The sequence below is a fragment of the Euprymna scolopes genome, chromosome 33, assembly GCF_053919585.1.
Source record: "Euprymna scolopes isolate OS-2025 chromosome 33, ASM5391958v1, whole genome shotgun sequence".
NCBI lineage: Eukaryota > Metazoa > Mollusca > Cephalopoda > Sepiida > Sepiolidae > Euprymna > Euprymna scolopes.
Genome location: NC_136514.1, coordinates 20,256,478 through 20,273,466, shown reverse-complemented (window position 1 = coordinate 20,273,466; position 16,989 = coordinate 20,256,478). Strand labels below are relative to the sequence as shown.

General features: G+C 34.5%; 1 protein-coding gene across 1 annotated transcript in view; it reads right to left on the bottom strand.

The window, feature by feature from the left end:
- Positions 1-904: 904 nt before the first annotated feature.
- Positions 905-16,989, bottom strand: part of LOC145258166 (WD repeat-containing protein 37-like) — a gene marked incomplete in the record, with an annotated part of 749,116 nt that continues 733,031 nt past the window's right edge. The window contains 1 exon segment of the mRNA XM_080115977.1: positions 905-1,201. Within this exon segment, the coding sequence (XP_079972103.1) occupies positions 1,079-1,201 (123 nt within the window).

The window sequence follows — 16,989 nt, the reverse complement described above, 5'->3', positions numbered from 1 at the left end:
TATAGAATTAGTTTTTTTTTTTTTCACATTCTGTTCTGGCGTTGATCATAAATGCTTGCCGCCTGATGAAAAAAAAAAAAAATCAGACTGGTGACTAAGCAGGTTCAACTATTTAAAGCAATTTTTTTATTGATAAAATAAAAATGTACATAGAAGCTTGGAGAGTGTCAAAAGAAAGTTCAATTTGGCAGGGGGGGGGTTGATGAGCAAGAATAAAGGGAACGGTTATTGCAACAAATTTAATATACCAAAGTTTTTTTTTGTTTTGTTATAAGCAGCATATTTACCAATTCTGAGCATAAAAATTTGGCATTTTATTTCTAATAGTGTGTTCATGTCTCTCAAGAGTGTGGGGTCGATAACCCAAATATTAGAAGGTTATTGATTAAGAGGCTACATAACTAGTTTGAAGAGAAAGATAAACCCATACTTTATCTGCAGGACTTTTTTTTTCTTCATAAATCCCAATGTTTATAGGATTTTTGTTTTTAAGTTTGTTTGTTTCAAATGGCGTGTGTGTGTGTGTGGGGGGGTTCTGATGTCAGTTGTCCTTTCCAAAGAAGGGTGGAGAGATCTTCCACATAGTATCTGCAGAACTAGTATGGAATTTCATTTATTTTATATTATTTCCTTCTGTAATAATCGACTTTTCCGAGTGATTTCATTTTGGGATGATATATTAGGATAAAGACATCTTTAGAAAAAAAAAAAAAAAATTATCTAATATTGTGTGTGCGTGTGTGCATATTGTGGAGATTTTTTTTTTTTCTATTTGCTTCACATAAAGAGATTTCTCATGCTTGTCCTTTCCAAAGAAGGGCGGGGATCTTTAACATAGCATTTGCAGAACTAGTGTGAGTACTTTCTTTTGGGGCTGAAATATTGAGATAAAAACAACTTCAGAAAAAGAGAAAACTGATTTAATGTAAGTAATTCATCTAAAACTGTGTGTGTGTGTGTTGCAAATTTTTTTTGTCTTCAATCCAAAAACAGACCAATTGACCCTCTTTTTAGCCTGACTTCTTCTATGTTGTTTGCAGGAGAGGTGACTATAGCAGCAGCAGCAGCTTCGTTTTCATCATTCTTTTGCCGAAATATTAATCTGCCAGCCAAGCACCTGACGATCAAATCCACATGAGAACAAGTTGCAGAGGGAATTTTCTTCAGCCCAAGTCACCGAACAAACCATCCGTGAATGACCCTGCACAAGTAAAAAAAAAAAAAAAATCAATCACTAGACAATCCATAGATCAACGTTAGATAGATTTAAAAGATAAAGAAATGTTAGACAGCTGTAACAGAATAAATGGAACAAAAAAAAAAGATGTGATGTCTGCAATGGTCAAGATCTTTGTGATTCTCTATCTTTTGACCTTGAGCATGTGCTGCAATGGCATTGAAAAAGGCGGCTAGTTAACTTTAATGTATCCAAAATCCAACGAATGCTCAGATTCCCACTTGACCCCAACTAAAATGAGTGTCTCACGTTTTGAGGAAGTACTCTGTCTGGACAAGCTCCTGGGACTGACCTTCACTCCTGACCTGAAATGGAAAACTTGCATTAAAGTCGTTGGAAAAAATTGTTGGGGTCATTCTACACCTACAGAAGGTATTTCCTATCCAGAGTGCCTTTTTTGGGGGAGCTGGATTTTCCCCACATTAAAAACTAACCTTGTGTTTAATTCTGCCCTTGTGGGAAGCAAGTAAATAGAATCCAACAAAGTTTCACCTTTAAAATCATTTGTTTCATCAAAATGAAATAGACTTATCCACATATTCTGAGTAGTGTAATTTTAGAATATCCTGATGTTGCCCTGGAATGAATGAGAATCAATGAAGGTTTCACCCTCTCATGTTTTATCATCGAAAATACCACTTTTTCAATCCTCCCTGCAGTTATTTATTCCACAATACATTGTAGTCTTACATTGCTCTGCAGAGAATCTACTAAGAATCTAACTTGATTTTATCAAATTATTTTTATATAATGGATTGAATTAAAGTTTAAAATGCACAGTCAAGTATCACGGTGAAATTGTGTACAAAACAGAAACATTCATTTTGAGCCCTTGTCATATCAAAGAAACTACTGGTGATTTTATATGCCTGGCCTTACTGCTTTCGCGGTAATAAAACTTTTCAAATGGACTTGTGATGTTAGGCTGTATAAGGCGTTAACTTTAGTTAAAATCGCCTGTTCCTTCTTTCATCGGATTATTTCGATTATCAATACTTATTGAAGACATTCTGATACCATACCTATCTAAAAGTACTGGCAGACACAAAGTATATTTGTATGAAACTTCAAGAAAATTGAAACGGCCGTTTAGGAGTCCATAGGGAACGAATGCACTCTCTATAGAGCTAAATGTACTTTACTAATCTTTCAGTGACATCCTTTCAACACACAGTTAGGGATTAATAAGGATTAGCCACTACAATACCACATTTACTCCAGTAGTTTATTAGAAAACTTCTAGAGATTTTGCTAAAATTTTGTATGAACATTCATAAGATGCAGTAAACTAAATATACATAAATAAATGTACAGTTAGTGATTATTTAATGCAAAAATGGGCACAAGTTTAATCATATTTAAGAATCAATTTGGCATAAAGCACTTTACTCTATTCAATTGTTACGATATTTTTGTTTATTAAATTGTTCGGTGAAAGTACAGAAGAGTTACAAGTCACCCTCCCCTCCCCATGTTAAGAATGGCTTTCTAAACAACGTTACATCAGTGTGGTAACATAGATGCACAAGTACCCGCCATTGTTGGTCCAGCCATACCGGACATTTATGAGAAATCCGATTCATAATATGCAACAATAACATTTGGTTTGTACAATGTACCAGTATCATTTTGAATTGTCTTTATTTTCTTATAGCCAACTGACTTTACAAACTCACTTTTTCAGCAGAGTCTTCAAATATATCCCGGGCAATGCCAGATAGTTAAATGTGGTTTCTATGACTTCAAATCGTGTTTTTCTTATTTGTAATAAGAAAAACACGATTTAAAGTCATTTCTCAAACTCTGACAAACGTATAAATATGTGCGCATAATTACAACATCACCGTGAATTGCACGCATGCGTACAGCCATACGCATCAAATTAGGACAGAAAACGTCCGACGGGAAACGTTTCCGCTAATCATATTCATAGCCACAAATCGATATTTCTTAATATAAAAAACCCCAACAATAAACACAGACAGCCGTAAGACGGAAAGGCACAACAGACATTATGCGTCAATTATTATGGAGGGGAACCTATTAAAAATGTTTCTGCTGCAACCTACCCAACGAACATCCGCTCTGTGTTGGGCGGATAGGGTTGGCAGCATCAAAATTGCCGAGAGAATATTCCATTCCAATCAAATTGCATTAAAAGTCCTATTAACGAACAACATCGGCAGGTAAATTGGATCCAATCTACTAATAGACATATTTCTTTTATTCTATTCTACTTGGAGCCAAAGGGAAGTGGTTACCCAATACTAGGTTATTCTTTGGGTCCGTGCGTTCGGTTCCTACTATGGGTTTTTCTTAACGCATATAAATCAATAGTTTGGAAGGAGGAGGTGAAAATAAAGCTTCTAAGATAGAAGAGCTGCGCAAGGAAATGCAACTGAAATACGCATACATTTACTCGCAGTAACTTATTGGAGCACAGGGTGGAGTGGTTGCGAATGTGATAGTCAGAAGTGAGTTCAGGAGATTTCTCAATAACTTATTCTCAAAATTCGTTATTCAGCGTAGCATGGCTATGTGCACCAAAGAAAATAGTCTCTTTGCATAACATGTATCGCACAAGGTATGTTTCACCTTTACACTATTCAACTTCCTTGATATAGCAGTCCTCTTCTATATCTTGGTCACACTCGAAATTCTCTTTTCAGATTTATTCATTCGTGGAGGGGGGGCATGCTTGCTCGGCTTGTTCCATTCTACTTGAAACCAAAGGGAAGTTGTTATCCAATACTAGGTTATTCCACGGGCCCATGCCTTCAGTTTCTACAATGGGTTTTCTTAACATATAAATCAATAGTTTTGAAAGAGGAGGTGAAAATAAAGCTTCTAATATAGAAGAGATGTGCAAGAACATGCAACCGAAACGTGTGTACATTTAACCCTTAATGAGTTTGTTAGATGGATTAGAATGGGATTATTTAAGAGGACAGCCCAACAAGAACTTGTTAATGTTTCACTAGAAAACGATCATGTTGTAGTTAGCTGGGAAGTAGACCCATGGCACGGTGTTCCACAAACGTGCAGTTCTTGGAAAAAGAAACTTTGTTCATGGAAGTTTCTAAGTAACTAGGAGATGACTCCACTCTCCCCAAATTGGGATCTCGTCAGCAGATGAAGTTTTGTATCATACACAGGACGGTGGTTGAAGGGGAGCAGTTGATCGAGTTGGGAAAATAAGGTAGGTTGGAACTGGTAGAGTTAGGGCAAAGAAGAATACATTTAATTATTTGGGGGAAACGAAAATGGTGGATAATAGATGTTTTAGACACATAGATTTAGCATAATTTACTCGGATAAGGGGGATTAATGATGATTCTACTGGGCTTTTTTTCTAAGTTCTTTAGCTCCATTGACTTTAGTCAAAATCGCCTGTTCCTTCTTTCATCATATTATCTCAATTATCGATACTTATCGAAGACGTTCTGATACCAAACCTATCTAAAAATACTGCCAGACACAAAGTACATTTGTGTGAAATTTCAAAATAAAAAATAAACCTATTACTGAGATAAGTTTGCTTTAGAAATTGAAGAATGTTTCGAACTATATTATGCATAATCTAAATTAATCATCAGTGCATATTTGGCTTAACAAATGACTGCCAGTAGTAGTGTTGGGACGATTAATCGGAATCGGAAAAATCAAAACTTTTGGGGGTATCGGAATCAGTATCAGTAAAACTTTTGGTGGAATCAGTATCGAAAAAATTAATTTGTGCCTATTTTCCGATGCCAAAAATGATTCTTTTAATTTCCTTTTTATTTTATTTTGTTTAAAATACTACAGTTGGTACAATCTTAAAGTAAAAAATATTTGATTTTAAACACCAAAAATACTGAGATCTACAGACTATTCCACACAAATGTTTGTTTTATGTTTAAAAAAATATCTGCACATTTAACTGGGTTTTTTTTTTTTTTACGCTAAACGGGAAACAATAACAATTCTATAGTTAAATATTTAGAGATTCATAATTGTATCAAAATTTGGAATTTAGTATGGAATCGATAATTATATCGGAATCGGGAAAAATATTGGAATTGATAGTTGTATCGGAATCGGAGAAAACATTAGAATTGATAATTGTATCGGAATCGGGAAAATATTGGAATCGATAATTGTATCGGAATCGGGAAAAATATTAGAATCGGAGAAAACATTAGAATCGATAATTGTATCAGAATCGGGAAAAACATTAGAATCAATAATTGTAGCGGAATCGGGGAAAACATTAGAATCGATAATTGTATCGGAATTGGGGAAAACATTAGAATCAATAATTGTATCGGAATCGGGGAAAACATTAGAATCGATAATTGTAGCGGAATCGGGGAAAACATTATAATCGATAATTGTATCCAAATTGGGGAAAGCATTGGAATCGATAATTGTATAGGAATCGGGAAAAATATTGGAATCGTCCCATCACTAGTCAGTAGTGCATAACTAATTACGAATGGTTCTAATAATCCAAATAAGTTAAACGTAGTTTAAAAAAATTAATGTACACTACTGTTTCGCTAAAAACTAGGGAACAAGAGAAAAGGGTTCATACCCTTCCCCAAGAGTATTAAGAAAAGTAGACTTTACAACCGTTACTATTTCCAAACTTTAAACAACCATACAAACTAAATCGGATGAGATGTAGGGATGTATATGCAGTTGGGTACTTCTCGCAATAGATGTGAGACCTTTCGTGTTAACTACAGCCATTAGCCATGGAATCAAACCAAATGCAGTTTAAGATGAAACCAAGGAGCAGAGTGAAGAAGAAGATATGAATGATGAGGAATGATTTTCTTGTCTTGTTTTATAGCATATCAGTTATTTTCTTGGTTTATCCAGCAATCTGGAAAAAGGTTTTATGCTTCAAGATCTTTATATCTTAAAATGGTGTTTGGTTGGGTTGTTTCGTGAAGAACAATTGTCGCTTTTGTTTTTGCAGAACATGATTGAGTTTTGCTAAGAGAAAGGAAAAATAAAACAATAAAATAAATGTTTGGTGCATTTAAGTAAGGAAGCCTTATCTGGTAGCACCAGAGATAGATGAAGAACAAAGAAAAAAAAGAAAAAAACAAAATTATATATATATATATACACACACACACGAACAGAATTTTGAATAAGAGGAAACAGAAACCAAAAATAAAATGGCAGTCCATACTTTTCTACAAATGGTATAAGATGAGAAAGATAATGGGGAAGAATAGAAAAAAAAAGGTAATAAAAGAGAAATTAAAGAATGAAAAAAAAAAGAAAGTAAAAGATAGCAAATGAAGGGGGGGGGAGAAGAAGAATGAAAATGAAAAAAAAAAAAAGGTGAAAAGCCGAAAAGTAATGAAAAAGATAGAAAAGAAAAATAATCCAAAAGAAATGTTGATAGAAAAAAAAAAGAAGAATCGTTTATGATGATAAAAGTTTTACCAAAACGACGTTTGGTAGAATAAGAAAAGTTGCAAGATGATTATATTTGATGTTGCCACAAGTCATAAGAGAAGAAAGTCTGGCAGAGAAAAAAATGGCCCTCAAGGCCAATAGAATCGGTTAACTTTCTGCTAAACATTTGCATTCAGGAGAGCAACCGTCGCTGCCACACCACACACACACACTCAATAAAACAAGAAAAAAACATGAGGTAAAAGTAAATATCGTGGAAGCCTCTTCCCCAGTACAGCGAATTGGACGATTTGTGTTGAAATTTAATGTCTTTGATTAAAAGATGTTCAGCCTGAGGCAACGCAGTTCCAAATTATTCAACCATTTGTTTTCTTATTTTTATTCTTCTAATTTTTGAGTTGTGTGTTTGAACCTAAAATTACACACAAGAAGAAAAGTTCTGTTTTAAAGTGTTAAATTGTGGCGTGCTAATTTGGAAATAAGGTTTTCAGACTTTGAAGTGAAACACATGTGACTTTAACATCATGCATCAGGAAAGAGAGACATCTTCTTGCGGCCAGATGTACAACTAAGCTCATGCTAAGCCATTTCACCCAATGACATGTAAGGGTGGGGTGGGGATATAAAATTGGGGGGGGGGCGTAATCCATACGCAACCGTGAGGAAACGAAACAAGATGATCGGTTTCAATCTAATCTCAATAGAGTCATACTATAACACCACACACACACACACACACACACACACACACACACACACACACAAAGTATTCCAGCTTAGTCCATCTAAACTAGAGCTGCACACACATTTTCATCATGAGAGCTACTTAAGATATGACAAGTCTAAATGATCTACCACCTACTGAAAATGCAAAACATTAATAAATATATTATTATTATTATTATTTATTTTTTACATGGGGGAGGGGGGTCACTACTTATCAAGGCCCGAAGGCCACTCAGAGATAAGGGTTATTGCGTGTACATTAATCAATAAGATAGTATTGTAGTAATCATTAGTATTGGGGTTTTTGATAGAGTATCTTACTTAAGGGGGCGGTTTGTCAGGAGTTTGTTTATGTTGGACTTGAAGACGTCCAAGTTGTAGTCAGGTGGGAAACAGGCAAGCGGCAGAGAGTTCCACTGGCGTGCAGTTCTAAGAAAGAAGCTTTGCTCATGGAATCTACGTTTGGATTTAGGCACAGATAAAGAGTGGGGAAAATTATTGACAGTAGTTTCAGCCAGACACGTTTGAGCGCGAAACCATGACACAATGTTATGTTGATAAACAGTATTTATTGTTTCAAATTAATATATTTCGAAACAATACTTCATCTTCAGAATTTTGTGGTCCTGGATATAACCTTAAACTATATCCCATGGTGAGGCGCCAGCTTGCGGGCTTTGGGGAATGTGGAGCCACCCTTTAATTGCCATTGCTCTCAGGTCCACTCTGACCCGGAGTGGCAGTAGCTGTTAGGGTCCCAACTATGGGTTAAATAGAAACCGACTCGAAAAAAAATATTCTATTAAAAAATTTTTCTTCAAAATTTAAATAACCTGAAAAGGGCTGATATGCCGTAAACCAAAGACAACCAACCAATCAGAATTTTAACATTTTCTTTTTTTTTCTTCTTTCTTGCTATGGTGTTGGGTTTGATAAGAAAGTTATTAAAACAATGTCGGCACTGTTGTTCTTAGCGATATTTCAAAACAACACCGCTAAGATCAACAGTGCGGCCTTTCTTTTAATAACTTTCTTATCAAACTCAACACCATGGCAAGAAAGAAGAAAAAAAAAGAAAATGTTCAAAATTCTGAAGATGAAGTATTGCTTCGAAATATATTCATTTTAAACAATAAATATCGTTTATCCACATATAATTGCGTCATGATTTGGCTTTCAAACGTATATAATACATACGTATTCACTTTAAACTTTAATCGACGCTTCTAACACGGAATTCACAACCGTAATATTGTACATTATTTTTATATGCACAGTATTTGCATTTGTACCTTGCATTACTGCATCAACCCATATTGCATTGTACAACTCTGTACATTTTTTTTGTTATTACACTGATGATTTGCATTAGATGGAATCAGTCAGGGACGCATAATCCGGAGAGTAACTGCTAATAGCCATCTTCAAGCTGACCTCCAGATACTCATCAATCATGGTGGAGCTGTATTTGGACTTAATGATCTTCATGTGGGAAATTGCTGACTCGGATAAGCGGAGCCAAATAATGCAATCCAGAGGATAGCACATTTCCTAATGTTGTGGTACTTGTCCTCTGTGAGCAAGTTCCAGAATTGTCCATGAGCTCTCTATCAGCTGAATGCCGGCTTATAGTGTCAGAATCTCATTCTTCACTCTAGAAGAGTTCAAGTGAAACAGTGCTGCAATTTTCGATGCGAGTGAAACAAACTCAGCATCTTTTTAGGAAGAGCAGCACATGAATGTAACGATTAGCTCAAGTAAAGAATTTTTTAAAACGTTTGTCGAACTCTGACAAGTGCCAATTTGTTTTATTTAGCATGCACTCTCAAGCTGTGCCATGTCTGCTCTTTGTGTCTCCAGCTCTGCCGCAAGGTTCTGAAAGTTTGTCAACGCCAACGTTTCTTTTCAATACCATGCGATCTACCCACAATCTCTCTGTGATCGGAACAGTCGATCGCGATCGACGTAATGGGCACTCCTGATCTAAACATTTATTCACAATCTGCTCATAAGATTCATCTCTGAACTGACAATAATTTCACCTCATTAACTCTTATGCTTGAGTTGCTTTTGGCCATGATAGCTGGAGAACCATTAGTAAATTAAAATAAAAAGTCTGAAAACCTGTTGTTCATTTATCATTGAGCAAACCAGCCCAGGCCAAATGTAACTCATATTAAAGATTACCATTGAAATTATTTGAACATAACACTTTATTCAAGAACTAGATTGGCGGTGGGGGTGGGGGGGCTTGCCCGGTCATAAAATACGTTTAAATATATTTTAATTCATGAAAATTTCGTACTTATTATTACAGAGCCAATTCTTTATTAAATAATATATATATATATATATATATATATATATATATATATATATATATATATATATATATATAAATAACTGTGTGTGTTCCTTCCCTATAGACTCGAAAACGGCTGATTTGATTTTTATGAAATTTTACACAAAGGTACTTTACGTGCCTGGCAGTTTTCTTAGATAGGTTTGTGTCGAAATGTCTTTAAGTATCAAAAAAATCCAATGAAAGAATGAACAGACGATTTGGACCAAAGTTAACACCTTACACAACTTAACATCACAAGTGCATTTGAAAAGTTTTATTACCGCACAAGTCGAAAGGTCCAGCATATAAAATCAACAGTAGCTTCTTTGATATGATAGGAGCACGTTCGAAATTAATGTTTCTGTTTTTAATATTTCTTTTATATGTGTATATGTACTGTATGCATGTGTGCATATGTATATGTATTTAAAACTGAGGTGGCACCTTCTCATTGGCTATACCTCCTTCTCCCTTCTCCTCCTCCTTCCTTTTCCCTCGTATGCTCATCACTTTCACTACACTGATGAAGACTGAAGGATCGGTCGAAAATATGTACTTGTAAAAAAAGTTTTTAATTTTTTCATATTTTGTATTCCTGCACGTCACCAATTGAAAACGAATAAAGAAAAGTTATAAGCTTTTATACTTTTCATAATCTTCTTTATACATTTTCATTTTATATATATATATATATATATATATATATATATATATATATATATATATAAAGAGAGTCATAGAAGTTTTTCAACTTTTAAAACTATATAAAAAAAAACACAAAAAAAAACTTAATGCCAAGTTCTTTGTTGGAAAACTATTTTGCTTGTGAGACAATTAATCTCCCAACAATTCACGCTAGTCCTAATATTATTTAGGGATCATCAGTGTTTACCATAAAACCATTTCGGGGATTTAAACACAAAACAGTATAATAAATCATGATCAGACACTATTCTAAGTCAACAAGTTATAACTTTTGCTCATTTTTAGCGGGCTAAAAATCTAGCATATATATATATGACAGTACTGATGACTATATATATATATATATGTGTGTGTGTGTCATCAGTGCTGTTTCACAGTTCATCAGTGTGGCTACACAGGCAACTATCTCAAGCCAGGATCGAAACCCGACCGCCCAAATGACAGTCAAGGCTTCTCACCATTACGCTATGCAGCTGCTGCTGCGTGGGTAATGAATAAACGATGTTTTGACATTGTCCAAATGCCTCCACTCGATTTGTTTACACAAAGAGCGTCGCTTAATACGCTAATGGCAGTTTGTATATCAATTCCCAATATGCTCAACCCAAGATGGGAAGCATTATATATATATATATATATATATATATATATTCCTAATTTTGCTTTGTATAGATTAGATATAAAATACGTTAAACATGACTGATAATAACTGGGAAATGTATGAATACTTTCGTTCCATCCCATTGTTTTTCTAACAATTCGTTTACAAAAGTAAAGTATTTAGTTCAAAAGATGGCTCCCGGCATTAAATGCCCGTAAATAGACCATTAAACAAAATAACCAAACCGTTTTATTATACATTAAAATGCAGCACGGCAGTTTCCAAGGTTTATTGGAGAATATTTCTGTTAATTTTTTTTTTTTTTTATATTTCAAATAAAAACACTTTCGCATTAGATAAAAGATTCACGCCATTGAACTAATCACAAAATATTATCAACAGAAAATAACATTGGTGAAATGCATGTTAACTAAAATGGAAAATTTATAGAGAAAAAGTATGGAATGAAATATTTGCAGGAGAATAACACAAGAGGAAAGAATTTCTTTTTTGCTATATCTTTTACTAGCATGGGTGCCCGGCCTTGCCCGGGTGGTTGAAGATGTGTGTTGAGCAAAAAAAAAGTGGTAGGAGGGAGGCAGGCTCAAACCCGTACCGCGAAGGAGGAAAAGAACAGGAAAAAAAGTGACATCTTTGCTGTTACGACCACTGCCAAACTGGAAATAATCGAAAAGAGTGGATGCCTTTCGAAAATATCGGTGAAAAAAGCGAACCCTCCCTGTAGAAAAGTGCCTAGTGGAGGGTGAAGAATTTAATGTTTTTAGCCAATTTTTCGATATTTGTTGTCTGAAGTATCGACCTTCAAAACGATACTGATTTTATGAAAATCCGTCGCCTCTGTCGAAAGTTTTAGGCAGACATGCAAACATACATACATACATTTATATATTGGTAGCTCAAATTTCCGATTAAAACGCTTGGCCTATCTCTGAATACTCTTTATGTAAAATTTCAAATGTTTAGACCAGAAATTGTCTGAGTAATTTGGTAGAGACCGCAGAGGTCAAATTTTTTAAAACTTTGACCCCTATTATGACCCCTTAACCTGTATTGTTTTGAACTTAAATCAAGTTATTAAGTTAGATCCATGTCCAAGGAACCTATATCTAAAATTTCAATTGTTTATACCCAAAATTGGCGGAGGAGTTTGATAATAACCCCTTAACACCCAAATTTCTGGCCGAAAACGGATTACAAAGATTTTCCCAAATCTCAATACCCTGTATATCAAATTTCGAGTCTGTAGACTGAAAATTGACAGAGTTATTGCATAGGGAAATGTACACAGACAAACAGACACTTTCACAGATATACAGATGTTTCTAGTTACAAACCCTTACACTGATGAATTAATATACAATTAGCAAAACTGCCGTGATGGAACAGGGTTTGGAGCTTGGTAAACAGCGCTGGACCTATTCGGTAATAGATTCTTTTTTGTTCCCTGTCCAAGAGGGATGCTCTAGTGATTTGTGCAGCAGACTTGGCAGTATCTTTTATGTATTTATTCTAATTCATGTTGTTTGTGAATGGTAGGCCAAGCAGTCTGAACATTGAACTCTTGTAAAGAATGCTATCAACCATGGCAATCAGTGGTTGAAAAGGTTTCTTTCAAAAAACATTTATTCTGGCTAGGAAGTTTGTTAAAATGGTGTTATTTTTCAATAATGACCTAAACAGAAGCATTAATAACAAAAACAAAACTAACACACATTGTTCCATCTTCCATGAGATAAATAATTTAAGCTGATGCAATTTGTTTTGTGGTAATTTCCCTTTGTTATTTCGAAACCAAATGGGTAGTCCACAATATTTCCAATAGTAAGAATAAAAATATACACTTATTAAATTAAAATAATACTAGCAGGACCCGTGGAAATTCCACGGAATGAGAAATATATTTAATCAACAAATGTTTTGATAAAGCTGATATTTTTTCCTGGATAGCATGAAAAATTATTTTTTTATTTGTTTCCTTGCAACTGTCTCAGACACAATGTGTTGAGTCCTAGCGTTAAAATGTAACGACACATTTGAACAACAAGATTACAACTTTAAAGAGACGTCATAAAATTTAATTCAGGTTTAAAATAAAATGTAATTCATTAATATTTAGTAACTAACTAGCAAGACCTGTGGAAATTCCACGAAATGAGAAACACATTTGATCAACAAATATGTTTTGATAAAGCTGATATTTTTCTGAATATTGCAAAAAAAATTAGTTTTTGGAGAAAAAAAAAATCAATAACATGCAGCAAATATAAGTTATTAATATTTCTATGAAAATGGTGTCGATTGTATTTTAAATACAAAACGGCACAATTATGTTAACACACTAGTTCTCACAAGACCACCTAAGTTAAGCAATTTTCAGCCTGGCCAGTACCAAATGAGTAACCATTTGGAAATACTAGGCGCTGTATGTGCTTTCCACTCATCTCGACATTGCTTCCAGTCGTCCTAAACCTATATATACTTGCAAATGGAATTAAGAAGTGTAGGTAGAAGAGGTTCTAAGTAATATACAACTATATTTTTTTTCGGTCACTCACACTGAGGATTGAACCTTCAGGAAAATATCACTTTTTCCAAGTACTCTAACCACTGAAGCATGGGTCCTTGCGGACTCTATCCAGTCGTGGTTCACGGAATAAGACCTTGGCCTTCGGGACAAGATCAAAGTGTAGTATCTGTTCTTCAGATGCTGCATTCTTGGCCTTCGGGCCGGGATGAAAGTGTAGTATCTGTTCCGGCAGATGCTGCACTTAAGATAATTTGTACCAGTCAATGGAGGGGAAACCCTCTATACTGGGACAATTATTATTTTTGGTAACCAGAGTGCCCCCTTTTTGCCTACTTTTAGGGGAGCTGGTTTTTACCTCACATTAAAAACGGCCTTGTGCCTAATTTGCTCAGTGGGGGAGCAAATAAATACCATCTGTTCTTCAGATGCTGCACTTCTATTTCTTGTTCTCTTTCGGTGGAGGAGAAATCCTTCACGACTGAGACAATTTTTATTTTTTGTACCTTTTCTCCACATTAAAAAACGACCCGTGGGGAGGCATAGTAAATAGGTACTTGAAATCCCATCCAAATTCCCAAGTTTGACAGAAACATTGCTGAGTTCGCCAAGATACACCTGAAGAAGGTCAGAGGTTATATCAACCGAAACTTTGTGAAAATCATACGCAAGGTGAGAACAGTAGTCTGATGAATCCAAATAATACGAATGCAGCTTCTAAGTCTTTAACTTTTATGCAGTTCACAAAATTACAAACCGGATCTAACATTAAACTTCCTTTGTTCATAGATTCCACTCCCCCCCCCCCACCTCACTTCCGCAACCAGACTCCAAAACCTCACTTTCTAAATTTTTAATTTTTATACTGTTCCATAAATTCTGGCTTTTACATAACTGGACTATTTACTTCCACTGATGAGAAAAGTATAAATTTTCAAAACCATATGGAATAAGGAATAAGCTCTATTGTGTTCATTTGAACATTCGATGATGCAATAGATAATGTGAATGTTTTTATTCGTTATCAGTTAATTTTCTTTACATAAATGTATATAATTATGTTATCAAAGAGTAAATCTTATCCAAATACGAAAAGCTCAACACTATTAAGAGGAGCAAAGAATAATATTAAATGAAAGATGAGGGATAAAAGTTACATATAACTTAATTATACAATCAGAACAATAAGGAAAAGTTAAGGGGAAAATTACAAAAAAAAATATTTAGATCATGACATTTTGAAGCTAAATGCTTCTCCTCAGAAGAGAAAGGCCAGAATGATACAAAATGCAATAAAAAAACTGACATAATGACATTTAGATATAAAATGAGAATGAAAGAATAGGATAGTATGGTAAATAGCAATTAAAAGTAGGTATAACATATTAGGGTAAATCGGAATATATATGTAGGTAATATTATTTTTTTTTTTACTATTATCCTTGAAAAAGTCACGATTTCTCATTTTACTTTTACATGTTATGATGAGACGACACGACTTTTTCAATGACTGAATTTATGCATTCCTAATCTGAAAGTTTTATTTCTCTGTTGTAGATATTGACTGTGTGAGACCAACAAAGCAACTCTCTGTCATGGACGTGCGTCATCAAAAGCAGGGACACGTCATTAAAAGTGCACTGGAAATGGTAGTAACTATGTGCAAAAATAAATTCTGTTTTTGTAGCTCCTCAACATTTTGAGTTAAAAAAAAATAGGAGGCTACACAAAGTGTCTGGTATTCCCAAATGGTCACCCATCTGATACTGAACAGGCACGACGTTGCTTAACTACAGTGATCTAACAAGAACCGGAATGTCGACGTGATTGTGCTGTATGTGAGTTTCCCTATCAAAAGCTGGTAAACCGAATGTACCCAACTATCTCGCCAATAACTTGGGAACAAGAGAGAAAGGTTCCTACAAAAGTAGATTTTACAACCATTACTATCTCCAAATGTAAAACCACCATACAAACTAAATCAGATGCGATGGGGGGGGGGTGCATAAGCAGTTAGGTGCATCTTGCAATAGATATGTGTGACCTTTTGTATAAGTTACAGCCATTAGTGTTAAAAACAAGCATTTAATATCCAATGCAACCAACATTTACAATCCCAATCGATAACGACACAACCAAAATGGCCGTAATTTCATACTTTACAACCAAACGGCCACACGTCAACTGACCAAACTGCGGACCATAAATGTGCGCATCGTTTAAAACCGTTGATGCCTATTAAACAAATCATAGATAAAGTTAATGACAGAGATTAACTCCATTTGAGAAGCGAAACGAGAGTCGAGTAGACAGAGTCAAGTAGAAAGAGATGACCTTTAGAGATTTTAATGTCCAGTGGAACGAGTGAACACACCAGACAAAAGGCTGACCACCTTCTTGCTTTACAATGCATGGATGGGCAGAGCATATCACATGCTTTTTGTCACCAGGCCATTGGCCAAGAACAATGCTATAAGTTATCGTAGAGAATGGCTATCTTGAGCAGAGAGAAAGCAACTGACCAGTAATGATGGAGGGTAATTTGACCATTAAAATTAAATAGTTTATTAAACAAGAACTGACCACAATAATTATAATATTTTTAGCTTATTCAGAAAATATCGACAGATTTTCTAACTCACTTTGAAACAGTTGATTTTGGATGCTTATTTTATAAAAATAAAACACACACACACACACACATATATATATATATATATATATATATATATATATATATATATATATATATATATATATAATTATTATGTCTCGGCAGTCGTGTGAAAAGCATATCTTATTTTTCTTTTGTTAATATTATTGGAATTTTCCCCTTTTCTTTTCTTTGTACATATTTGTGAATTATTCCATGGATTTCGGCCTTTTGGATTATTTTGGACCATCTTCCAATTACGTGATTTCCTTGGATTTTACTTGTGCAAATGGAAATTCAATTAACTTTCTTAGATTTATAATTTTGGATTTTTCCGTCATTGGATAATTTACCTTTAACCAGACAATTCATTCACGTATAATCACCTTTTTCGTCACCATATTCCCTCTGCTCCACTTTTTGTTATCAAGTAAGATCTTTGACTTACTTGTAGTTTCATCAAATACTTTTGTATGCAAAATCCGATGCCACATTTAGCTAATTCCTACCCTCTGATGAGAAGGAAAGTATTTCTTCGAAACTCTGCGGATTAAGGACTATCCACTTATCAAGTGTTTCCTTTTCAGATTAAATATGTTCTTAACTCTTTTTCAAAGTGTTTTTTAACAGGTTTTATTAACTGTTTGCTCATATATATATATATATATATATATATATATATATATATATATATAAACAAACATCTGGTATTTACCTGAAGCCGAAGCTATGCTATTACTTCTAGTAATAACAGATTTGG